This window comes from Heptranchias perlo, chromosome 7, assembly GCF_035084215.1.
Source record: "Heptranchias perlo isolate sHepPer1 chromosome 7, sHepPer1.hap1, whole genome shotgun sequence".
NCBI classification, from domain to species: Eukaryota; Metazoa; Chordata; class Chondrichthyes; order Hexanchiformes; family Hexanchidae; genus Heptranchias; species Heptranchias perlo.
In genome coordinates, this window is record NC_090331.1 from 63060062 (window position 1) to 63081158 (window position 21097).

Below are 21097 nucleotides of genomic sequence, written 5' to 3' on the forward strand. Positions count from 1 at the left end.
ATGAACCAATCAAAAACCACATTCATTACACAAGTAGGAAAGCTACCAATCAACGAACAGCAATTAAATCACTCAGTTTATTTTTCAAAGCTACCGCTTCAGAATCAGCAACTACCGCAAAAAAAATCCAATCAAATCACTCAATTTGTTCCAAGTTTATTGAGTGGCCATTTTGTTTCTGCACACACAAAATAAAAATAACATTCATAACGCAATAAAGAGATAAATAATAAAACAACTCACCAAAATATAACTGAAAATACTGATAAACATATCCACGGACTGTTATAAATCCCTTCCATGGTTTTTTCTCCACATGCTCCTTCTATCTTCTATCTTGTGCTCCTGATTATTTTGTTGAATTATGTAACTACCTGAATAGCACCATCCTAGCAATTGTCACTGGCATTTACTGCCACTGTACAGTGTTTATCACTACATCCTAAAGCATTCAAATAATTGTTGTACAAAATGAGATACACCAGGTTTAAGACTATTTTTTAGTTGGAACAGAATACAAAATGAAATTATCCTGCATTAGCTAAATACACGTTGCCAATAAAAATTACATTTTAACTGTAGTAGCTGTATGCTTTGATAGGAAATACTATTGGAGGAATGAACTTTGTTGAATTGTTAACTGGTAATGAGCAATATAATGCAGCAAATTCAGTCTCTAGTGCAAGATGAGATTCCTGGAATATCTAATCTCATGCTGATTACATTTATTGAATAGATGATACTGTCATGTGCATGATAATACAGCTCTTCATAACCTAACCAAGAACAAACATAGTCCCGTACCATTCTTTACATTTCATTAAAAGTTGGCAGCTGTATAAAAAACATAAATATTAGTATCTGTAGGGACTATTTTAACTCGGGGCGTGTTCGGGGTGGGTGGGGTGCAAGGCAAGAGGAAAACCCCATAGAGATTTCAGCCTGAGGCCTGGGCTATTTCAACACCCAGGCCTCATTTAAATAATGCAATGCTGTCTCCCGCTAGGAGTGACATCAGGGCTGGCAAGTAGGAGCAGAAATTGGGAGGAAGCCGGGCCCCAAGGGAATAGTTCCCAACATGACGTTAGTTCTGGGGGGGGGGATTTCCACAAGCAAAGCTAAAGCTGGGGAGGCCCAAGAACTTCTTGCGAGACCCAGGGGAACACTCCTGCTTCTCCTGGCTCACCAAGAATTCACAGAAAAGGTCAATTTAAATACTTAGGTTTGCCTCTTCTGGCCTCTCTGCTGACTGCCGCCAGGTCCTGTGGTCAGGTTTGGACCTGTGCAGACTTCCTACAAATTTAAGTTAAAATCACGTTGCAACGCTGATGATGTCATCAGGCCACGACTTTCACATTTTAATTAGGCCCCACTTGGCCGCCATTTTAACAACCAGCGTGCACCATTCCCGTCGTATGGAGTGGGTTAAAATCAGGGCTTGTTTTTTTTTACTTGAACCATGATGATTCTAACTTGAGGACTTTATTGGAATTATTATACTTATAGGAAATCAGTAGTTTTTACTAATTATAGTAAAGTCATCCCTGTCATTGATGTTCATTAATGGCACTGTTATACTTCAGTACCAGTTTGAGACTGGAATCTGCTGAAGAGTAAAGTAGTGCTGGCATTGCCAAAGTACCCTCCATCACTTTCTGGCCAGGTAAACTCACTGGCATCTAAATGTCAATTAAATGAATGTGATTAAAAAAAAATAACAGAGCATTAGAGTGTAATTTCACATTAAGAATGAAGTTTAAAATTTGTTTCGCACTGGCGGCAATTATATCGCAGCCATTATGAAGCCAAAGTGGTCCTCGAGGTGGTTTCACACTGCTTGCTAAAATTCCATGTGGCTAGCTTCCTTCCTCAGTTATATTCCACAGTTTGCTTCAATACAAAGCTGCAATTACTTTACATCATTGGAAACTATACAATATAGCTGAATTGTCGGTTTCTACAAGGCTGTTATAAACTCACCAAACATCAGAGTTGACTGTGGTTGGTAACAAAAATCAAATCAGCCAGCCAGTACCAAAGGAAAAATTAATAATGCTCCAGCACAAAAGTCTCGCACTTATATAACACCTTTTCACATTTCTCAGAAATATGCTCAGGATTTACTTATAAAGCGCAGTTTCTGTTGTTATGGAGACAAATGTAGCAGCCAATTTGCACACAGCAAGATCCAACAAAGAGCCACTCGATGAATGCCCAATTAATCTGTTTTTGGTGGTATTAGTTATCATTTTCCTGAACACCACAGAAGCAGGCAGACTGGGTCTCAGTTTAACATCCTATCTGACGGGTGACACATCTAACAATGCAGCACTCCATTAGTACTGCAGTGGAGTATCACTATAGGTTATATGCACAAGTCCTGGAGTAGGATTTGAATCCACAGCCATCTGATTCAGAGGCAGAAGTGCTACCAACTAAGCCAATTACAACTAAAAAAAACTCAGACATTTTCCAAATTATCATTGTTGGGAAACATTCACTGAAATTGTCTGGCATGGAAAACACAGTCAGTCAGGAGAATTACTTCCTCTGTAACAAATGCTACCATGTAATCCCTGAATTAGGTCATCATTCCATTCGTCTTCCTTTCACAAAAATATTTTTGTAAAAGTCTTTCCATCCATCTTTGTGACCACACATTTAGCACCAAATTTCAAATATCAGTAACATAGATATGATTTCATGTCTTATGACAAGACTCTCAACAAATTCATGATTGCAAATTAAGAATATTAAACAGCGCATCTTTCATAGTCTAACACACATAAGTGCTTGCAGAAGCACGATGTATTAACATGCATCTGTAATCCTATGTACATAACACATTGGATATACTTGCAAAAGCGTCTATTCGAGGAGCAACTTCCTAAGAGTGGGTATGTGTACCATGCAAGAATAGGAGGGAAGGAAAGAGAAAGTGCAAGGATGAGGAGATTTGTTAGACTGAGCAATATATACAGCTCCAATGAGGAGAATTAGTAACAGGTCTTTATAGTTACCTTGGAACCAGGCTGACCCGGGAAACCTGGAGCACCCATTAAACCGATAGGACCCTATTAAAAAAAAACACAATGATATCTTATCGCAATAATGAAAAACAAGTAATGTCATCTTAAGAGTTTATTGTTGTAAATGAATTATAAAAGTGTTCAGGCCTCCTGTCGCCACCTTGGGGCAGGTGGTGTGTCTCTCCCACCACTTTGCGCCCGTTTCGGGCAGCAGTCGAAAATTCCTCACAATGTTTTCAAAGGATGAAGTTCAATAAATGTACTAGGATATGTGCAAATCCAGTTAGACTTGTATTTTGTACTGGTTTTTGAAGAGGAATACACATTCTGTTTCTTTTTCCCTGTTTCCTAAAGATGCTGTAACGGTGCAGCAGACTGATGCTCAAACATGCTGGATCAATTGTAAACAATTTTACAACACCAAGTTATAGTCCAACAAATTTATTTTAAATTCCACAAGCTTTCGGAGGCTTCCTCCTTCGTCAGGTGAACGGTGTGGAAATGACATTTTCGAATCCTTCGCATTTGAAAATCACAGAACAATGCCTGGTGATTACTGCCCATTGCCAAGGCAATCACAGTGAGCAGACAGAAAGGTGTCACCTAAAAAGGCCACCGAATATACAAACCCCCAAATAAAAGAGAGAGAGAGAGAGAGAAGGAAGACAGTCAATGACCCGTTATATTAAAAACAGATAACATTTGTTCGCTGGTGGGGTTACGTGTAGTGTGACATGAACCCAAGATCCCGGTTGAGGCCGTCCTCATGGGTGCAGAACTTGGCTATCAATTTCTGCTCGACGATTTTGCGTTGTCGTGTGTCTCGAAGGCCGCCTTGGAGTATGCTTACCCGAAGGTCGGTGGCTGAATGTCCAGCGAACAAATGTTATCTGTTTTTAATATAACGGGTCATTGACTGTCTTCCTTCTCTCTCTCTCTCTCTTTTTTCTGGGGGTTTGTATATTCGGTGGCCTTTTTAGGTGACACCTTTCTGTCTGCTCACTGTGATTGCCTTGGCAATGGGCAGTAATCACCAGGCATTGTTCTGTGATTTTCAAATGCGAAGGATTCGAAAATTTCATTTCCACACCGTTCACCTGACGAAGGAGGAAGCCTCCGAAAGCTTGTGGAATTTAAAATAAATTTGTTGGACTATAACTTGGTGTTGTAAAATTGTTTACAATTGTCAACCCCAGTCCATCACTGGCATCTCCACATCATGCTGGATCAAGAAAGTGACATAGGTTTATGCCCATAATTCTGGACATGGTTGGCGGGGGTGGGGTGGGGGGGGGGAAGGGGGCTGATCTTCAACTTCTGCCTGAAATGGGCAAGAAGTCAAAGGCGCGGCTGTGTGCCCGCCCTAAGCCGATGTCAGGGGGTCCAAAACATTTTCAGTTTCACCCTAAAGTGCCTTGACCTACTAAGGCATTGGCTTGAAGATAATGTTTAGAAAGCAAAGGAAACAGAGAAGAAATAACGGAAGAAAAGACATTATTACATCTAACTACATGATGAATAATTAAATGTCACTCACCGTAGAACCAGGCAGACCAAGTGTACCAATAGCACCACGAATACCCTGAGGGAAGGGAGGAAAATACATCAGAATAAGGAGTTTCGTATGTTTTTTTCAGTTATGAGCTTCCTAGGCTTTAAAATATTTTTCTGTAAAGATATATTTTCTACATATCTATCCATAACAAAAAAAAGTGTGTGTGCACGCACAACCTGTCTGTGCAAGTTAACTTCTGGTTGTCGTGTTTGTGTCATACTTTCTGCGTAAACTTTATCCATTATAAATTTTTATATCAACATTTATAATGGAAAACGCTCATGTGAACTTGTAACTTTGCGCAATCTGGTCACTGGGTCTCCCCAACTCTTAATATGTGTTCTGATTTTTTTTTATGCCTTTTGCTTCCTCAGCAACTGAATTTGTATTGCCCAAAATAAAGGTTTAACCAAAATTTTAATTAAAATTCATATTTCACAATAATGATGAAATTTTTCCTTTGAATTGTCTTTTGTCTTTTAATACCTTCAGTAAAATTTTCACTTGAAGGCCACAGCCTCTCCCAAAACCCTATCCGTGGACTTGCCCAGGACTATGACCCTGTGAGCTGAATTTGGATTGTGCAGTGTCCCTAGTTTCCCAAGATGAACAAGCACCAGTCAGCTATACTGAATACTATTTTTTCTTTAACTTCTAGCAATTTCTGCTCAAAATTTTTTCTATATTTTTGAAAGAAAAGCTATAAATATAAGGATAGAATGTGCAACTTCAAAATGAGGACTAGGTCTGTGCACCCTAGTCCAATTACCCCTTCACCCACTAATTCCACTTCACTTGATCTTGATTGTGAAACACCATGGAGGATCAATTAGTCTGTTAGTAAGAAACATTACCAATAACTTGGTACTGTGTTGCAATAAAGGTGAAATATGCTAGCTTCAATATAGACAAAAAGATAAAAGATAATTTCTGATAATAGATGTTTTCTATGTAAACATATTGGCAAGTAATTATTAAATTTAAATATTTATGCTCTCTAGCATAATCAGAATCAGGAATTGTAGCAATTCAAGTCAAGTAGTCCAGTGGGAAGCCAGGACAAAGACAAGAATGCTACAACTATAGCTTTTGTCAATTCCTTTCAACTTTTAGATAAAACTCTAAAGCAAGGTCCTGTCTGAAATGAGAAGACAGTAGGGTTCATATTCTGGGAGGATGAGATTAACTGGTTTAAAATACTTTATTTATGTGAACCTGCCTTGTGTCCTTTCCACTGTGCAGTGGAGGACAATGGATAGAGACTGCCTTACATACTTAGCTACCAGCAAAATTGTAGCCCCTTGCCATATATATATATATAGACTCAACCCTTGTGAACAGGCAAATGATCCAAGATAGTCTGTAAGGGAAGTTGGCAAAGAAAACATCCACTGTACAGGTACAGAGAAGATAGCCGCTGGCAGTGAAAATGGTTAAGTTAACTTTTCTGGCCAGGGCTCCACAGTTTGAGAGAGATTTGCTCTGCAACTGCTGGATCAGATCCACTAACTGAACAACCTTGGTGTGATCTTCAGTAACATGGGAAGCTGTATCAGCCAAATTCTTAGTCATAAAACAACTTGGATAGGAAGAGCTCACCACAATAACGGTTAAAAAATCTTTCAGATGTCACACTTTTGGGTATAAATCACGGGAAGGTGAAACACGTCTAGACTGCAGTCATAGTGCATCAGGGAAAAAAGTGCTTTTTTGGATTTCCCATTGAATTTCACAGTTGGTGGTTTTTATTCATTCATTTCATCTGGTTAATAGATGATTCATTCAGAACTCAATATTTTATATGCATAACTATCTCAAATGGATATAGAAGATACTGCATACTTAAGAGGAGGAAAGGGTACAGAAATATTTAATGAATGAGTTACATTGGTCATTTACAAATCAAATATTTTCCATGTTTCAGTCGCAAATATGAGATTTTTTTTACCTACCTCAAATCAGCTTGGTGTTTTGAGTGATCACTTTTCAGTGAGATTTTAATACAGAAACTGGAGGAAAATAGACTTATGGCATTCATTTCAGTGGGGTTCTCCCAATTGTCCACCGCATCTTTGGGGGAGGAAACTTGGAAACACTGGAGAAATGGCAAAAGCACCATTTCTCTAGGATTTCCACAGATCTTCCACCAATGTTACAGCAGACAAATGGGAGAACCTCCTTGGAAATTCAACCCTTTAATCTATGGAAAGATATAAGACTCCCTTGAGATGGCAATGTCGTGTGGTTAAGGTTATGCTCATGACACTTCAGAATGGCTCTAATACTCAGGGAGTGACACGGTATGCAGAGGCTGGTTCTCATCGTTAATGTGGTGGAGAATACTTTTAAAATAATTTTTGGCTGCAGAGAGACTTGTCTGTATTAATCATAAAGGCCAGACATAGTTTTTACAATTGTTTGTTTGTTTCTTCAGGGAAATGTTCTGGGGCATGGATTGCCCAGTTGTTTTGATCAGGGATTAACCCTTAACTCCAAATTCTAATAAATTGAAATTTTCAGTATATAGTAGGAAGTACAAAATCACAGCCTCTTCATTGATTAGAATAACAAACAAAGGAATTGAAGGTTATAACTGATGTCTAATTAATAAAAACTGACTTCAATGTTGTACTCACTGGAGACCCTTGAGGTCCAGGACGGCCTCTTTCACCTGGAAGGCCCCGTGGACCCTATAAAAAAGAATTACAAACATTATTAGCTGTAGTTAAAAAAAATGTACATTAGCAAAAGTAACCAAAATCAAGGATTCAAAAAATGTAATTGGTCTTATATGGTTTGCTTACCTCAGCTCTGATATTTCAGCAGAGGTAGATGTTAGTTTATTTGAGATTCAGTCCTATCAGACTCAGGTAGGTTACAAATTGTATGCCAAGATGTACTACAGTCATGTTCTACAGCCTCTTCACTAATGACATGAGTGGTGAAGGGCAGCATCAGTAGCACCAACGGAGAACCTGATTCTAGATCCCTTCCTTCTGACATACAGCTTGGTATGAGAACACAGTTAGTTACTTTTATTTTACAAAGGTAACAATGTTACCAGGATGTTCAACTTCACAGCTGTTTAGAGACATTACTGATAGCATGGACAATATGGGATAGAATTCCCGCAGGGGTCATCCCAATCTCCTGCCATAACTCCCGCAAAAGAGCAGCAGAAACCCCTGAGAAAGGGTGTAAATGGCTCTTTATGCCCTGTCTGCCGTGTTTCCACCGCAGTTACAGAGGACGATAGGGAGAATTCCCAAGGAAACTATTGGCCTATGTCTTTCTATATCCGTTACTGGTTTTCTCAATTCATTCTATAAAATGAACATGCTTACTCTTGTAAGGCAGATCTTGCTCAGTACAGGCTGAGTCAGCAGTGGAAGTCCACTCTAAGAGTGTTATCACATATGGGATAAGGTTTCAGCTTAAGTTGCTGTTGGTTGCTGCTGCAGCTTCAAAAACTGCTGTCTACCAACCAGTACAATGATTATCCATATGCATGTTGACAATGAGCCATGTACCATTGTTATAAAGGTCATTGTAAACATATATGAAGACTCTACACCCTCACAATAATGCACCTTTAAATACTATTTTAAATTAACTGGAATATTCTACCACTTATTCATGGGCAGGAAATGCTACAAATCATTATGTAAATCAGTGAAACGTCACTGTCAAATGTACAAAAATTACTGAAGTATTTGGAGCCTTAAATGAAACTTTCTATAAAAGCCACTAATTGTAGTATTGGTCTGAGACCCTGTATACTTTTAAGGAAAGCTATTGCTATTTATTCTGAAGTTTACTATATGACTACAAATATTATATATGTTAGATCTCCCCAAAATCCCTCTCCTCTTCTTCATCACCAAACCTTCCCCATTCAAAGTATAATTGCTACTTTTAATTGAATTCCATCTGCTAATTTTTGCCTATTCCACCATATTATTAATATCCTCTTGCAGCTTCCTTTGGTCCTCAGAATAATTTTAGTATTGCCTGCAAATTTGGACACCGTTCCTTCTAGCCCTATATTCAAATCATTGATTTGCACAATGAACAGAAGTAGCCCCATATCTGAACCCTGGGAAACACTGCTATCCACATTGAACTACCCTGAGAAACTGCCCTTAACTCATACTCACTATTTCCTCCCTTCTAAACAATGTTTAATCCAATGTTTAATACGCTTCCCCTAATTAATTAAAGATTCCAAACTTTCCCTACTACAGATGTTAAACTAATTGGCCTGTAATTTCTATCTTAATTTGTTTCCAACCTCTTTATTTATCCATGGCCTCCTTATTTTTTAATGGTATATATATATTCTGCATCTTTGCTATCATCTTTTTAAAAATACTCCATTGTTGATCTACAGTACTGTGTGCCAGTATCTCTTTTCACCTCAACGAGCTCACTCCTCATAAGAAATAGGAGGAATTGTAGGCCATACGGCTCCTCGAACCTGCTCCGCCATTCAGTAAGATCATGGCTGATCTGCTACCTCAATTCCACTTTCCTGCCCTATATCCCTTGATTCCCTTAGTGTCCAAAAATCTATCGATCTCAGTCTTGAATATGCTAAACTACCGAGCAGCCACAGCCCTCTGGGGTAGAGAACTCCAAAGATTTATAACCCTCTGAGTGAAGAAATTTTTCCTCATCTCGGTTCTAAATGGCCAACCCCTTATCTTGAGACTATGACCCCTAGTTCTAGACTCTCCAGCCAGGGGAAACAGCCCCTCAGCATCTACCCCATCAAGCCCTCTAAGAATTTTATACAATGAGATCACCTCTCATTCTTCTAAACTCCAGAGAATATAGGCCAGGAATCAATCTAGTGAATCTTTGTGCACCCCCTCTACGGCAAGTATATCCTTCCTTAGGTAAGGAGACCAAAACTGTACACAGTACTCCAGGTGTGATCTCACCAGAGTCCTATATAATTGCAGCAAGACCTCCTTACTCTTATACTCCAACCCCCTTGCAATAAAGGCTAACATATCATTTGCCTTCCTAATTTCTTACTGTACCTGCATGTTAACCTTCTATGATTCATGACAAGGACAATCTCTCTGACTACCAACATTTCTTAGCCTCTCACCTTTTAAAAAATATTCTGCTTTTCTATTCTTCCCAAAAAGTGGATAATTTCACATTTCCCCAAATGATACTCCATCCTCCACTTTCTCACCCACTCACTTAACCTGTCTATATTCCTTTGCAGCCTCTTTGCATTCCCCTCACAGCTTACCTTCCCACCTAGCTTTGTATCATCAGCAAACTTGGATACATTACACTCGGTCCTTCATCTAGGTCTTTGATATATATTGTAAACAGCTGAGGTGAAAGCATTGATCCTTGCAGCACCCCGCTAGTTACAACCTGCCAACCCAAAAATGACCCTTTTATTCCTACTCTCTGTTTTCTGTCCGTTAACCAATCTTCAATCCATGCTAATAGATTACCCCTAATCTTGTGTTACAACCTCTTACGTGACACCTTATCGAGTGTCTTTTGAAAATCCAATTATATAACATCCACTGGTTCCCCCTTATCCACCCTGCTAGTTACACCCTCAAAAAACTCTTAATAGATTTCCCTTTCATAAAACCATGTTGATTCTGCCTAATCATATCATGATTTTCTAAGCACCCTATTATTATGTCTTTGTAAAATCTGCCCTATTTCAATCTGATGCCCTAGTTTTTGTATTAACTTTTCCCCCTTTCGATACGGACCTTATCCTTGTCAATACTATGGTCATTCAGATTTAACTCGTCTATCTGATCTATTTTGTTACTCATAACTAGATCCTGATGAGGGATTAAAAGGGAATGTACATAATTGGAGCATTGTCAAAAGAAGTTTAGTGGGGCCTGATGTTAATTAAAATTCCTTCTTCTATTATAAACTTGTATAAAGGCAAACTTACCACTGAACCCGGAGCCCCCATTGTACCAACAGAACCATGGTCACCCTACAACAGGTGTTAAAAAAAACAGCATCAGATCACAATCCCCTCATTTGATTATTAGCTACTAATTAAGTTTAATAAGATATCATTTTCTACAAATTAAAGCAAGGCAATTGAATGAAAAATGTACTATTCTCAAGTAAATCTAGACCCAAATACAGCCCTATTGAGTATTTTTGATTACATAAAGGAAACACTATCCATTTAAATGCATTAAAGGCCACCAAATTTTGCTGCATTAATCAATGGCCAAATGAAAAGCATTTGCTCAGTACAATTCTTTAGCATAATTGGAAAATAGTTACAGTACTGATTGACTGACATTAGCAGTTACTAGTGGACTTTGTGTTATGCTCCATAAGCATAACAACATCTAATGGTTGAAAAGTTTGTACTGCAGAGCTTTCAGCAAAGTTCTGCAAATGTGACTTCAAAGACACTGCCCTCAGAATTACTGTGATACGAGTGCACAAATGCTTAATGCGTTTGTCTGAAATTCCTCCCTGCCAGTTTAACAAATTAATTAACAACACTGTTAAAATAGCAGGGAAAAGAATTTCAGACAAATCTGTTGGGCATACATATGTTAGTATCCTGCATTATAAGTCAGGTAACCATGTGCAGTTCAGCCATGTTAACTAATGTTTCATCATTAAATTGTCACCTTCTGGCCAAGAGCTCCAATTTCACCTTTACGTCCATCAATGCCAATGTGTCCCTGTGACAGGCAATAAAAAAAAATCATCAGTTAAAGCCCTACTATCAAATAATTATTTACAACAGAAACATTAGTTGGATTAAATGTTAATGAAATGGAAGTCACTGCTTATGTAATGGACATTTAAGTTAACCTATTGTAACACATCAAAGCATTGCTTATTAGCCACGCCAATAGATGTATTAATGTAATGTGACTGAAATTGAATTTGTGTTATGCTTACTTACCTTCAAACCCTTGATACCAGGCAAACCAGGGGCACCTGGGAAACCTCGCGAACCCTGAAAGCATAACAACATATTAATATCCCAGAATACACTTACTGCTCACTTAGTTGGGTCACTCAGTTTGTTTATTTGTCTTGGATGTTCAAGAAAGAGAAAATGACAGTATGACAATGTAGTCTGGACTCATATCTACCTCGGAAAGAAAGAACGAACTTGCATTTATATAGCAATTTTCCATGATCTAAGGATGTCCCATAGTGTTTCACAGCGAATGAATTACTTTTGTAGTATAGTCACTGTTATAATGTAGGGAAATGCGACAGCTAATTTACATACAGTAAGGTCCCACAAACAGCAATGAGATAAATGACCAAATAATCTGTTTTAGTGATGTTGGTAGAGGAATAAATATTGCACAGGACAACAGAAAAACTTTCCTGCTCTTCTTCTAATAGTGTCATGGGATCTTTTACATCTGCCTGAGAGGGCAGAGGGGGTCACGGTTCAATGTCTCATCTGAAAGATGGCACCTCCATCAGTGCAGCATCCCATCGGTACTGCACTGAAGTGCCAGCCTAGATTATGTGTTCAAGTTTCAGGAGTGGGGCTTGAAACCACATCCTCTGACTCAGAGATGAGTGTGCTATCACTGAGCCAAGGCTGGACCAGGTTTGATTAATGCCATAGAACTTTCTATTATTGAATTGCATCATCTCACATATCTTTTGCTTAGCCATTCATAAGTAGATCTAATTAGCTGGGCAGAGAAATGTTAGCTCTATTCAAGACACCTGTAGCTCTTTGTAATCTTTTCAAAGAAGATATTGCAATCAATTTTAGTTAATCTTATAGTACAATAATTATTCCTTCAAGGAAGTTACAAGTTGGCTAAGCTGGGTTGTAATCCTTGACCCATGCCAATAGTTGGGAGAATGTTATTCCCACCAGGTCATGCAGTTAGCAGGCCTAATAGAGGTCATTAGCTCCTTTAATGAGTCTAAGAGTGCATTTATAGATTGAGGTAGATTTTAATCAGACGGCCAACCGGCAGACCACCGATAGTGCCGGCAGGAGGCCATCCATTTTGAGGGCTGAGCCTCAGTACCATGCTACCGGCAGTCTGCTGGTGCCAAATGGGCGCCCTGCTGTAGCTCACCGGCTCTGGGCTGGTGCTATAATAACAGGTAATCTTGAGGCCGACCTGGTTAGCAGCAAGGTAGGTCAGGGGAGGTGGGACAATCACGGAGGGGTGGAGTCCAGGGCAGCAGCGTCCCACACTATTATTGTGGTGCTCAGAACACTCCTGCTCCTCCTGGCCCCAAAAAAATAATTTTAAACATGGCGTTTTGGTCCACTTCAGCTGTTCCACCCAGTTGCCTCCCCAAATTGGCAATTGTATCCTATGTACTTCATAGGACCCCTATTTCCATATTTAAAGGGCCTGCTGCCTGAAACAGGCAGCCCCTATGTCCGCCCAGCAGTAGGCCACTTTCGTGAGCGGGAATAGAAATGTAGCTTTATCCCCTAGATTTTCATGACCTTATCAGCCCGTTTCCACCCAGCTCGGACAGTAACAATCTCCCCCTGTGACTTTAACATTGCTAAAAAGCGGATTCTCCCAAAGTTGCAGTGTAGATCCAGAGTCAAGGCCCAATTCTGCTGAGCTGTCTTTGCAACCCCACGGAATACATACATTGTGATTATTGCATGACTGCAGATATTACTGGTATCAACATTTAAGAATGGAGATATCCACATAGGTCACCATTCCAATGCACCTTAGCATCCTTGTATCAGAACATATCCTTATGTAGTCCATGTATCTTCAAGTTGTTTCCCTGCTTTAAGAGATTTTATTTTTTATAAAGAAAGGAAATGAACCACATTGACAAGATCTATTAAATTCAAAAATCACCAAGCCTTTTTTTGGTGAAGTCTAATAAATATCAGGCATTTAATTCAGATCATTTAGCAGCTATAAAATCTCACTGATCAATGTAGTATTATCACTTTTTGAATCAAGTTCAGTGATAAGCCACTTTACCTGCTGTCCTAGAAATCCCTGCTCGCCATGGCGTCCTGATTTTCCAGACTCACCCTATGGAAAGAAAAAAAAAATCAGTCCATGGATGAACATGATCGTTAGTTACGACTAGTTAATAGGCGGGGAGCTTCACTGATTTTATTTGCTTTATAATATAAACTGTGCGTATAGGCTATTCCATCCCTCCAATCTAATTTTCCAGTGACTCATCATATACACAATGAAGTTGACTTTTCATGGGGGATGGGGGGGTTCCTCCAATTATCCACCACCACTTGTGTGGAAGAGACGCAGGAACCCGGGAAAAATGGCGTATACTGCATTTACGCCATTTTCCCAGGATTTCCTTGGCTCTTCCACCAAAGTTATGTTGGACAATCTGGAGATTCATTACGGAAACACACCCCCATGTTTTCATTTCTGATAGTCTACAAATAAGATCACTCTGTTCAAGCTGCTTCAAAAAGAAAATTGACGGGTGTGTATGCCATGTGTCCAATAGGAAGGGTGACTTAAAGTACCACAAACCTTTTGTTCTAGCAGTGCTTACTGGTTTATAGGTTTTTTTTTCTTTGTTGCTTTGTATTTTATCTTTTTAATATGCTTCATTTTATGTTTCTAGCTTTTTCAGCCTTGTTCACATCATCAGCTGTGAAAAAAGTGTGAATTTCTCTTTGCACCTAGGGAACTGTACACACGTTAGAACAAAGAGGTTGGCCCCTTATGTGGAATTTCTCTTTTTGTCAGCAAGCATTTATTGGTAAAGACTGTTTATTAGCATTGTTTCAGGAATTTAAAAAACGTATTTAAAAAAAATATTTACTCACGTCTTCACCAGGCTTTCCAGGTGGCCCCTCAGGACCACGGTTACCAACTCCACCCTATAACGTTTAATGAAAATAAAGTGTTATTCTCTGTATTGGAAGACAGCTGGGTGCACTTAAAAAGGAATCTGAAGTACTCGGAATAATATAATTTTGGTTATTTGTCATGTCAGTGGTTTCAAAGGTCCCTCCAGTATATAATGCAGATTTTAATGATAATGTTTAAAGGCTTACCATAGGTCCCAAGTCACCAATCTCTCCAGGAGAGCCAGGCAGTCCTTTAGGGCCCTAATTGTACAGGCGCAAAAAAAAGCAAATTGAATTGCGAGATTGCTATGTATGTTAGAATTACTTAACATGTTTATATTCAAATCAGAGTGCACCATAAGGGAATAAAATTCAGCAGTCATACAATCATAATATCATAGAATTTACAGCAGAGAAGGAGGGCACTACACTAGTAGTGACTCCCACCCTCCCACCTCCTCTAACCTTTTGGGGGGTAGAGGGAATTTAAAGGGTAGGTTCGTTTTTATATTTTGTTTTCAGGGACTTAACTCCTGGACCTAAGATAAATAAGAAGCAAAAAGTAATCCAAAGTGGGACGTCACCAAGGAAGAGGTAAGTGATTGGTTGGTGAGTATTTTCCTGCTGAATTTGTCTAAGGTTAGAGTTTGTGGATTCTCGGGTCTCTGTTGTGTAGTGGGGGACTGCTGTTCAGCAAGGGCCCTTGAGTATACCTTTTAATTGAAGTGAAATTGGTGGGATTCATTTAATTTGAATTAATTAGTTAAAGGGTAAGTCATGTCAGGACAGCCCAGCCTCGTGTTATGCTCTTCCTGCTCTATGTGGGAAATCAGGGACCCTTCCGGTGTCCCTGACGACCATGTGTGCGGGAAATGTATCCAGCTGCAGCTACTGACAAACCGCATTACGGCACTGGAGCTGCGGATGGATTCATTATGGAGCATTCGCGATGCTGAGAACGTCGTGGACAGCACGTTTAGTGAGATGGTCACACCGCAGGTAAAGGTTGTACAGGCAGGAAGTAAGTGGGTGACCTCCAGGCAGAGTAAGAGGAGCAGGCAGGCAGTGCAGGGGTCCCCTGTGGCCGTCCCCCTCTCAAACAAATATACCGCTTTGGATATTGTTGAGGGGGATGACTTATCAGGGGAGGGCAGCAGCAGCCAACTTCCTGGCACCAGGGGTAGCTCTGCTGCACAGGCTGGGAGGAAAAAGAGTGGAAGAGCTATAGTGGTAGGGGATTCTATCGTAAGGGGAACAGACAGGCGTTTCTGTGGCCGTAAACGTGACTCCAGGATGGTTTGTTGCCTCCCTGGTGCCAGGGTCATGGATGTCACTGAGCGGCTTCAGGGCATTCTCAAGGGGGAGGGTGAGCAGGCAGAGGTCGTGGTCCACATTGGGACCAACGACATAGGTAGGAAGGGAGATGAGGTCCTGCATCAAGAATTTAGGGAGCTAGGTAGCAGATTAAAGAGCAGGACCTCAAAGGTTGTAATCTCTGGATTACTCCCAGTGCCACGGGCTAGTGAGTATAGAAATAGGAGGATAGAACAGATGAATGCGTGGCTAAAGAGTTGGTGCAGGAGGGAGGGTTTCAGTTTCCTGGATCACTGGGCCTACTTCTGGGGAAGGTGGGACTTGTACAAGTCAGACGGGTTGCATCTGAACCAGAGCGGGTCAAATATCCTTGCGGGGAGGTTTGCTAGCACTGTTGGGGGGGGTTTAAACTAACTTGGCAGGGGGATGGGATACAGAGTGGAGCTACAATAGGGGGTGAAGTGCAGCCAAATATTGAGAAAAAAACAAGTCAGCTTGGAAGACAGGGCAAATATCTAAGAGCAAGGCTGGATGGCATCTATTTTAATGCAAGGAGTCTTGCAAATAAGGTGGATGAACTGAAGGTGTTGATAAACACATGGGAGTATGATATTGTTGCTGTCACAGAGATATGGTTGAGGGAGGGACAAGACTGGCAGCTCAATATTCTGGGGTACAGAATCTTCCGGCGAGACAGAGGGGGAGGTATAAGAGGAGGGGGGGTCGCAATATTAATTAAAGAATCAATTACTGCCATAAGGAGGGATGATATATTAGCAGGTTCCTCTAATGAGGCCATATGGGTGGAGCTTAAAAACAAAAAGGGGGCAAGCTCTTTGATGGGAGTGTACTATAGACCCCCAAACAGTCAGGGGGAGATAGAGGAACAGATATGTAGGCAAATCTCAGAAAATTGTGCAAATAATAGGGTAATAATAGTGGGGGATTTCAACTTCCCCAATATTTACTGGGATACTCAGAATGTAAAATGCTTAGAGGGTACAAAATTCTTAACGTGCATCCAGGAGAGCTTTTTGAGCCAGCATGTAGAAAGTCCTACAAGAGAGGGGGCGGTACTGGACCTAATTCTAAGGAATGTGGCCGGCCAAGTGGAAGAAGTGCTAGTAGGTGAGCACTTTGGTGACAGTGACCATAATTCAGTGAGATTTAAGGTGGTCATGGAAAAGGACAGGGAGGGGCCGGAAATAAAGGTTCTAAATTGGGGGAAGGCCGATTTTAATAGGATAAGGCAGGATCTGGCCAAAATGGACTGGGATCAGCTGCTTGTAGGAAAATCCGCATCGGAGCAATGGGAGTCTTTCAGAAGGGAGATTGAGACCATACAATGGCAACATGTTCCCGTAAAGGTCAAGGGTGGTTCCAAGAACTCCAGGGAACCTTGGATGTCAGGGGATATACGAGAATGGATTAGGAAAAAAAGGAGGGCTTTTGGCAGATACAAAAGGCTAAGGACGGAGGAAGCCCTAGAGGAGTACAAAAAGTGCAGGGGGATACTTAAAAAAGAAATTAGGAGATCAAGGAGGGGCCATGAAAAAACACTGGCGAGCAAAATAAAGGAAAATCCTAAGATGTTTTATAAGTATATCATAGAATCATAGAATCATAGAAGTTACAACATGGAAACAGTCCCTTCGGCCCAACATGTCCATGTCGCCCAGTTTATACCACTAAGCTAGTCCCAATTGCCTGCACTTGGCCCATATCCCTCGATACCCATCTTACCCATGTAACTGTCCAAATGCTTTTTAAAAGACAAAATTGTACCCGCCTCTACTACTGCCTCTGGCAGCTCGTTCCAGACACTCACCACCCTTTGAGTGAAAAAATTGCCCCTCTGGACCCTTTTGTATCTCTCCCCTCTCACCTTAAATCTGTGCCCCCTCGTTTTAGACTCCCCTACCTTTAAGGGTAAGAGGATGACTAGGGAAAAAATAGGGCCCATTAGGGACAAAAATGGCAATCTGTGTGTGGAGCCGAAAGATGTAGGAGGGGTTCTAAATGAATTTTTTGCATCTGTTTTCACTATGGAGAAGGACGACGTAGACATAGAAATACGACAGGGGGACTGTGATATACTCGAACATATTAACATCGAGCGGGAGGAGGTATTGGCGGTTTTAGCAGGCCTAAAAATGGATAAATCCCCAGGCCCGGACGAAATGTATCCCAGGCTACTGTGTGAGGCAAAGGAGGAGATTGCGGGGGCTCTAACACATATATTCAGAACCTCTCTGGCCACAGGGGATGTGCCAGAGGACTGGAGAACCGCTAATGTAGTACCATTATTCAAGAAGGGGAGTAGGGAAAAACCGGGGAACTACAGGCCAGTGAGCCTAACATCAGTGGTAGGAAAATTATTGGAAAAAATTCTGAAGGACAAAATTAGTCTCCACTTGGAGAAGCAAGGATTAATCAGGGATAGTCAACATGGCTTTGTCAAGGGAAGATCATGTCTGACTAATTTGATTGAATTTTTTGAGGGGGTGACTAAGCGTGTGGATGAGGGTAACGCAGTGGATGTGGTATACATGGATTTCAGTAAGGCCTTCGATAAAGTCCCGCACAGGAGACTGGTCAAGAAGGTACGAGCCCATGGAGACCAGGGTGCCTTGGCACTTTGGATACAAAACTGGCTTAGTGGCAGAAGGCAGAGGGTGATGGTCGAAGGTTGTTTTTGTGACTGGAAGCCTGTGGCCAGTGGGGTACCACAGGGATCTGTGCTGGGGCCCTTGCTGTTTGTGGTCTACATTAACGACTTGGATATGAATGTAAAAGGTATGATCAGTAAGTTCGCTGATGATACAAAAATTGGTAGGGTGGTAAATAGCGAGGAGGATAGCCTCAGTCTGCAGGACGATATAGATGGGTTGGTCAGATGGGCGGAACAGTGGCAAATGGAATTTAACCCGGAAAAGTGCGAGGTGATGCACTTTGGAGGGACTAACAAGGCAAGGGAATACACAATGAATAGGAAGACCCTAGGCAAGACAGAGGGTCAGAGGGATCTTGGGGTGCAAGTTCACAGATCTCTGAAGGCGGCGGAACAGGTAGATAAGGTGGTAAAGAAGGCATATGGGACATTTGCCTTTATTAGCCGAGGCATAGAATATAAGAGCAAGGAGGTTATGATGGAGCTGTATAAAACACTGGTTAGGCCACAGCTGGAGTACTGTGTGCAGTTCTGGTCGCCGCACTACAGGAAGGATGTGATCGCTTTGGAGAGGGTGCAGAGGAGATTCACCAGGATGTTACCAGGGCTGGAGCGCTTCAGCTATGAAGAGAGACTGGGAAGATTGGGTTTGTTTTCCTTGGAGCAGAGGAGGCTGAGGGGGGACATGATTGAGGTGTACAAAATAATGAGGGGCATAGATAGGATGGATACTAAGGAGCTTTTTCCCTTCGTTGAGGGTTCTATAACAAGGGGGCATAGATTCAAGGTAAAAGGCAGGAGGTTTACAGGGGATTTGAGAAAGAACTTTTTCACCCAGAGGGTGGTTGGAGTCTGGAACTCACTGCCTGAGAGGGTTGTGGATGCAGGAACCCTCACAACATTCAAGAAGCATTTGGATGAGCACTTGAAATGCCATAGCATACAAGGCTACGGACCAAATGCTGGAATATGGGATTAGATTAGACTGGGCTTGATGGCCGGCGCGGACACGATGGGCCGAAGGGCCTCTATCCGTGCTGTATAACTCTATGACTCTAACTCATTGCCAGAGATAGCACTTCTGGAGCTTTCTACTCAAATCCTATTTTCCTGCCATTTTCCTGTACCCTTCTTTCTTATCAAATATCTATCCAATTCCTCTTAAATTAGGTTATAGCCTCTGCTCTGGTAGCCACTTGCGTAAAAAAAATCTTCTGGCTTCCCCCTTCACTCTTCCAGTGAGGATTCTAAATCTACACTGCTTTGTTATCAATTCGCCAACCATTGGAAATAATCTTTCACTATTTACCATCTCAAAACCATTCATAAGTTCTGAAAACCTTTGTTAGATCCCTCCTTAACACACTCTATTCTGGTCTCCCACCATAATTGGCAGAAGACCAGCACAAACTCCCAGAAAATGGCACAGACCTGGTTGTGCTGGGTTTCTATGAGCTTCCTGGTTGTTTTTTTTTGAGAGGCAGAACCTCTGTCCACTCATTACAAAGTGGATGATGACAAGGTGACAGAGCCGTAGGAACATAGGAAGGAACATAGGAACAGGACTAGGCCTTTCAGCCCCTCGAGCCTGTTCCATTCAATTAGATCATGGCTGATCTGTATCTCAACTTCATTTATCTGCCTTGGTTCCATATCCATTAATACCTTTACCTAACAAACATCTAGCAATCTCAGTTTTGAAAGTTTCAATTTATTTAACCTCAACAGTTTTTTTAGGGTGAGCTTTTCAGATTTCCACTTCCCTTTATGCGAAGAGGACTCTCATAGGCAGGGATTCCTTATATCAAGGTTTTCCACTCCTTAGGCTGGACTGGGTCCGGACATATCGGTGGAGGCTAGTTTGCTGAGTGAGGTGAGGCAATTTTAACTCCCAGGCCTCATTTAAATAATCTTGGACAGTCTCCTGCCATCAAGTGACATCAAGACCGACAACCGAGAGCAAAACTCGCATTGGGAGCCCGAGGACGCCGGGGACCCAAGGGAACAGTCCCTGGCATAAAATTAGTGCTGAGCAGGAGCGCTGGAAGCCGATGCTGGCTCTGGTAGGGATAGGCAAAGCCGGGGCTGGGGAGGCCCAAGGACTCCTTGCAGGGCTTGGGGGAGCACTCCTGCTCCACAAGGAATCCACAAAATAGTGATTTTTTTTCAACTTACCTTGGCCTCTTCTCTCTACTCCATGACTCCCAGCGTGGTTCTGCTGTTGGGGTTGGCACTGTGCGGGCCACCTGCATCTTAAGTTAAAATGCAGCACCTGGCCACAACTTTTTGATGTAAAAGTAGGCCCCGCTTGCAGGGAGCGTGCCTGAATTAAGGTGAAGGGGGGGCAGGAATGTGGCATGACATCCCCTTGCCATCTTGACCCCTACCCACACCATCACATTCTGAACTTTATGTCAGTTACCAGATACCAATTCAGAATATTTCCGTTATTCTGGGCTGTTTATATGAATTTTCAATGCTGGCTGCAATAGTTGTGCTGAACTCTAAAGAGTATCCAATTTCCTACATACATTTATAACACTTAAAAAGAGTAAACTCCCGACCAGTTAAAACCATCTAGTGACATTCTTTAGCGTCCTTATATTAAACATACTTCCAGAGCTGGCAGTTAACATGGGAGATCCAACCTGGATTCAAGCAATTGGATCAAGCCCAAATTGTTGTAATATTTCCAAGAT

General features: G+C 41.3%; 1 protein-coding gene across 1 annotated transcript in view; it reads right to left on the reverse strand.

Moving 5' to 3' along the window:
- LOC137323784 (collagen alpha-2(V) chain-like) overlaps window positions 1-21097 on the reverse strand; it is a 256252-nt gene that overhangs the window by 83649 nt on the left and 151506 nt on the right. Inside the window, exons 10-18 of the mRNA XM_067987707.1 lie at window positions 14621-14674; window positions 14390-14443; window positions 13563-13616; window positions 11519-11572; window positions 11238-11291; window positions 10532-10576; window positions 7221-7274; window positions 4567-4611; window positions 3021-3074 (exon numbers count right to left, since the gene is read on the reverse strand). Of these exons, the coding sequence (XP_067843808.1) occupies window positions 3021-3074; window positions 4567-4611; window positions 7221-7274; window positions 10532-10576; window positions 11238-11291; window positions 11519-11572; window positions 13563-13616; window positions 14390-14443; window positions 14621-14674 (468 nt within the window). The remainder of the gene's footprint in view (window positions 1-3020; window positions 3075-4566; window positions 4612-7220; window positions 7275-10531; window positions 10577-11237; window positions 11292-11518; window positions 11573-13562; window positions 13617-14389; window positions 14444-14620; window positions 14675-21097) is intronic.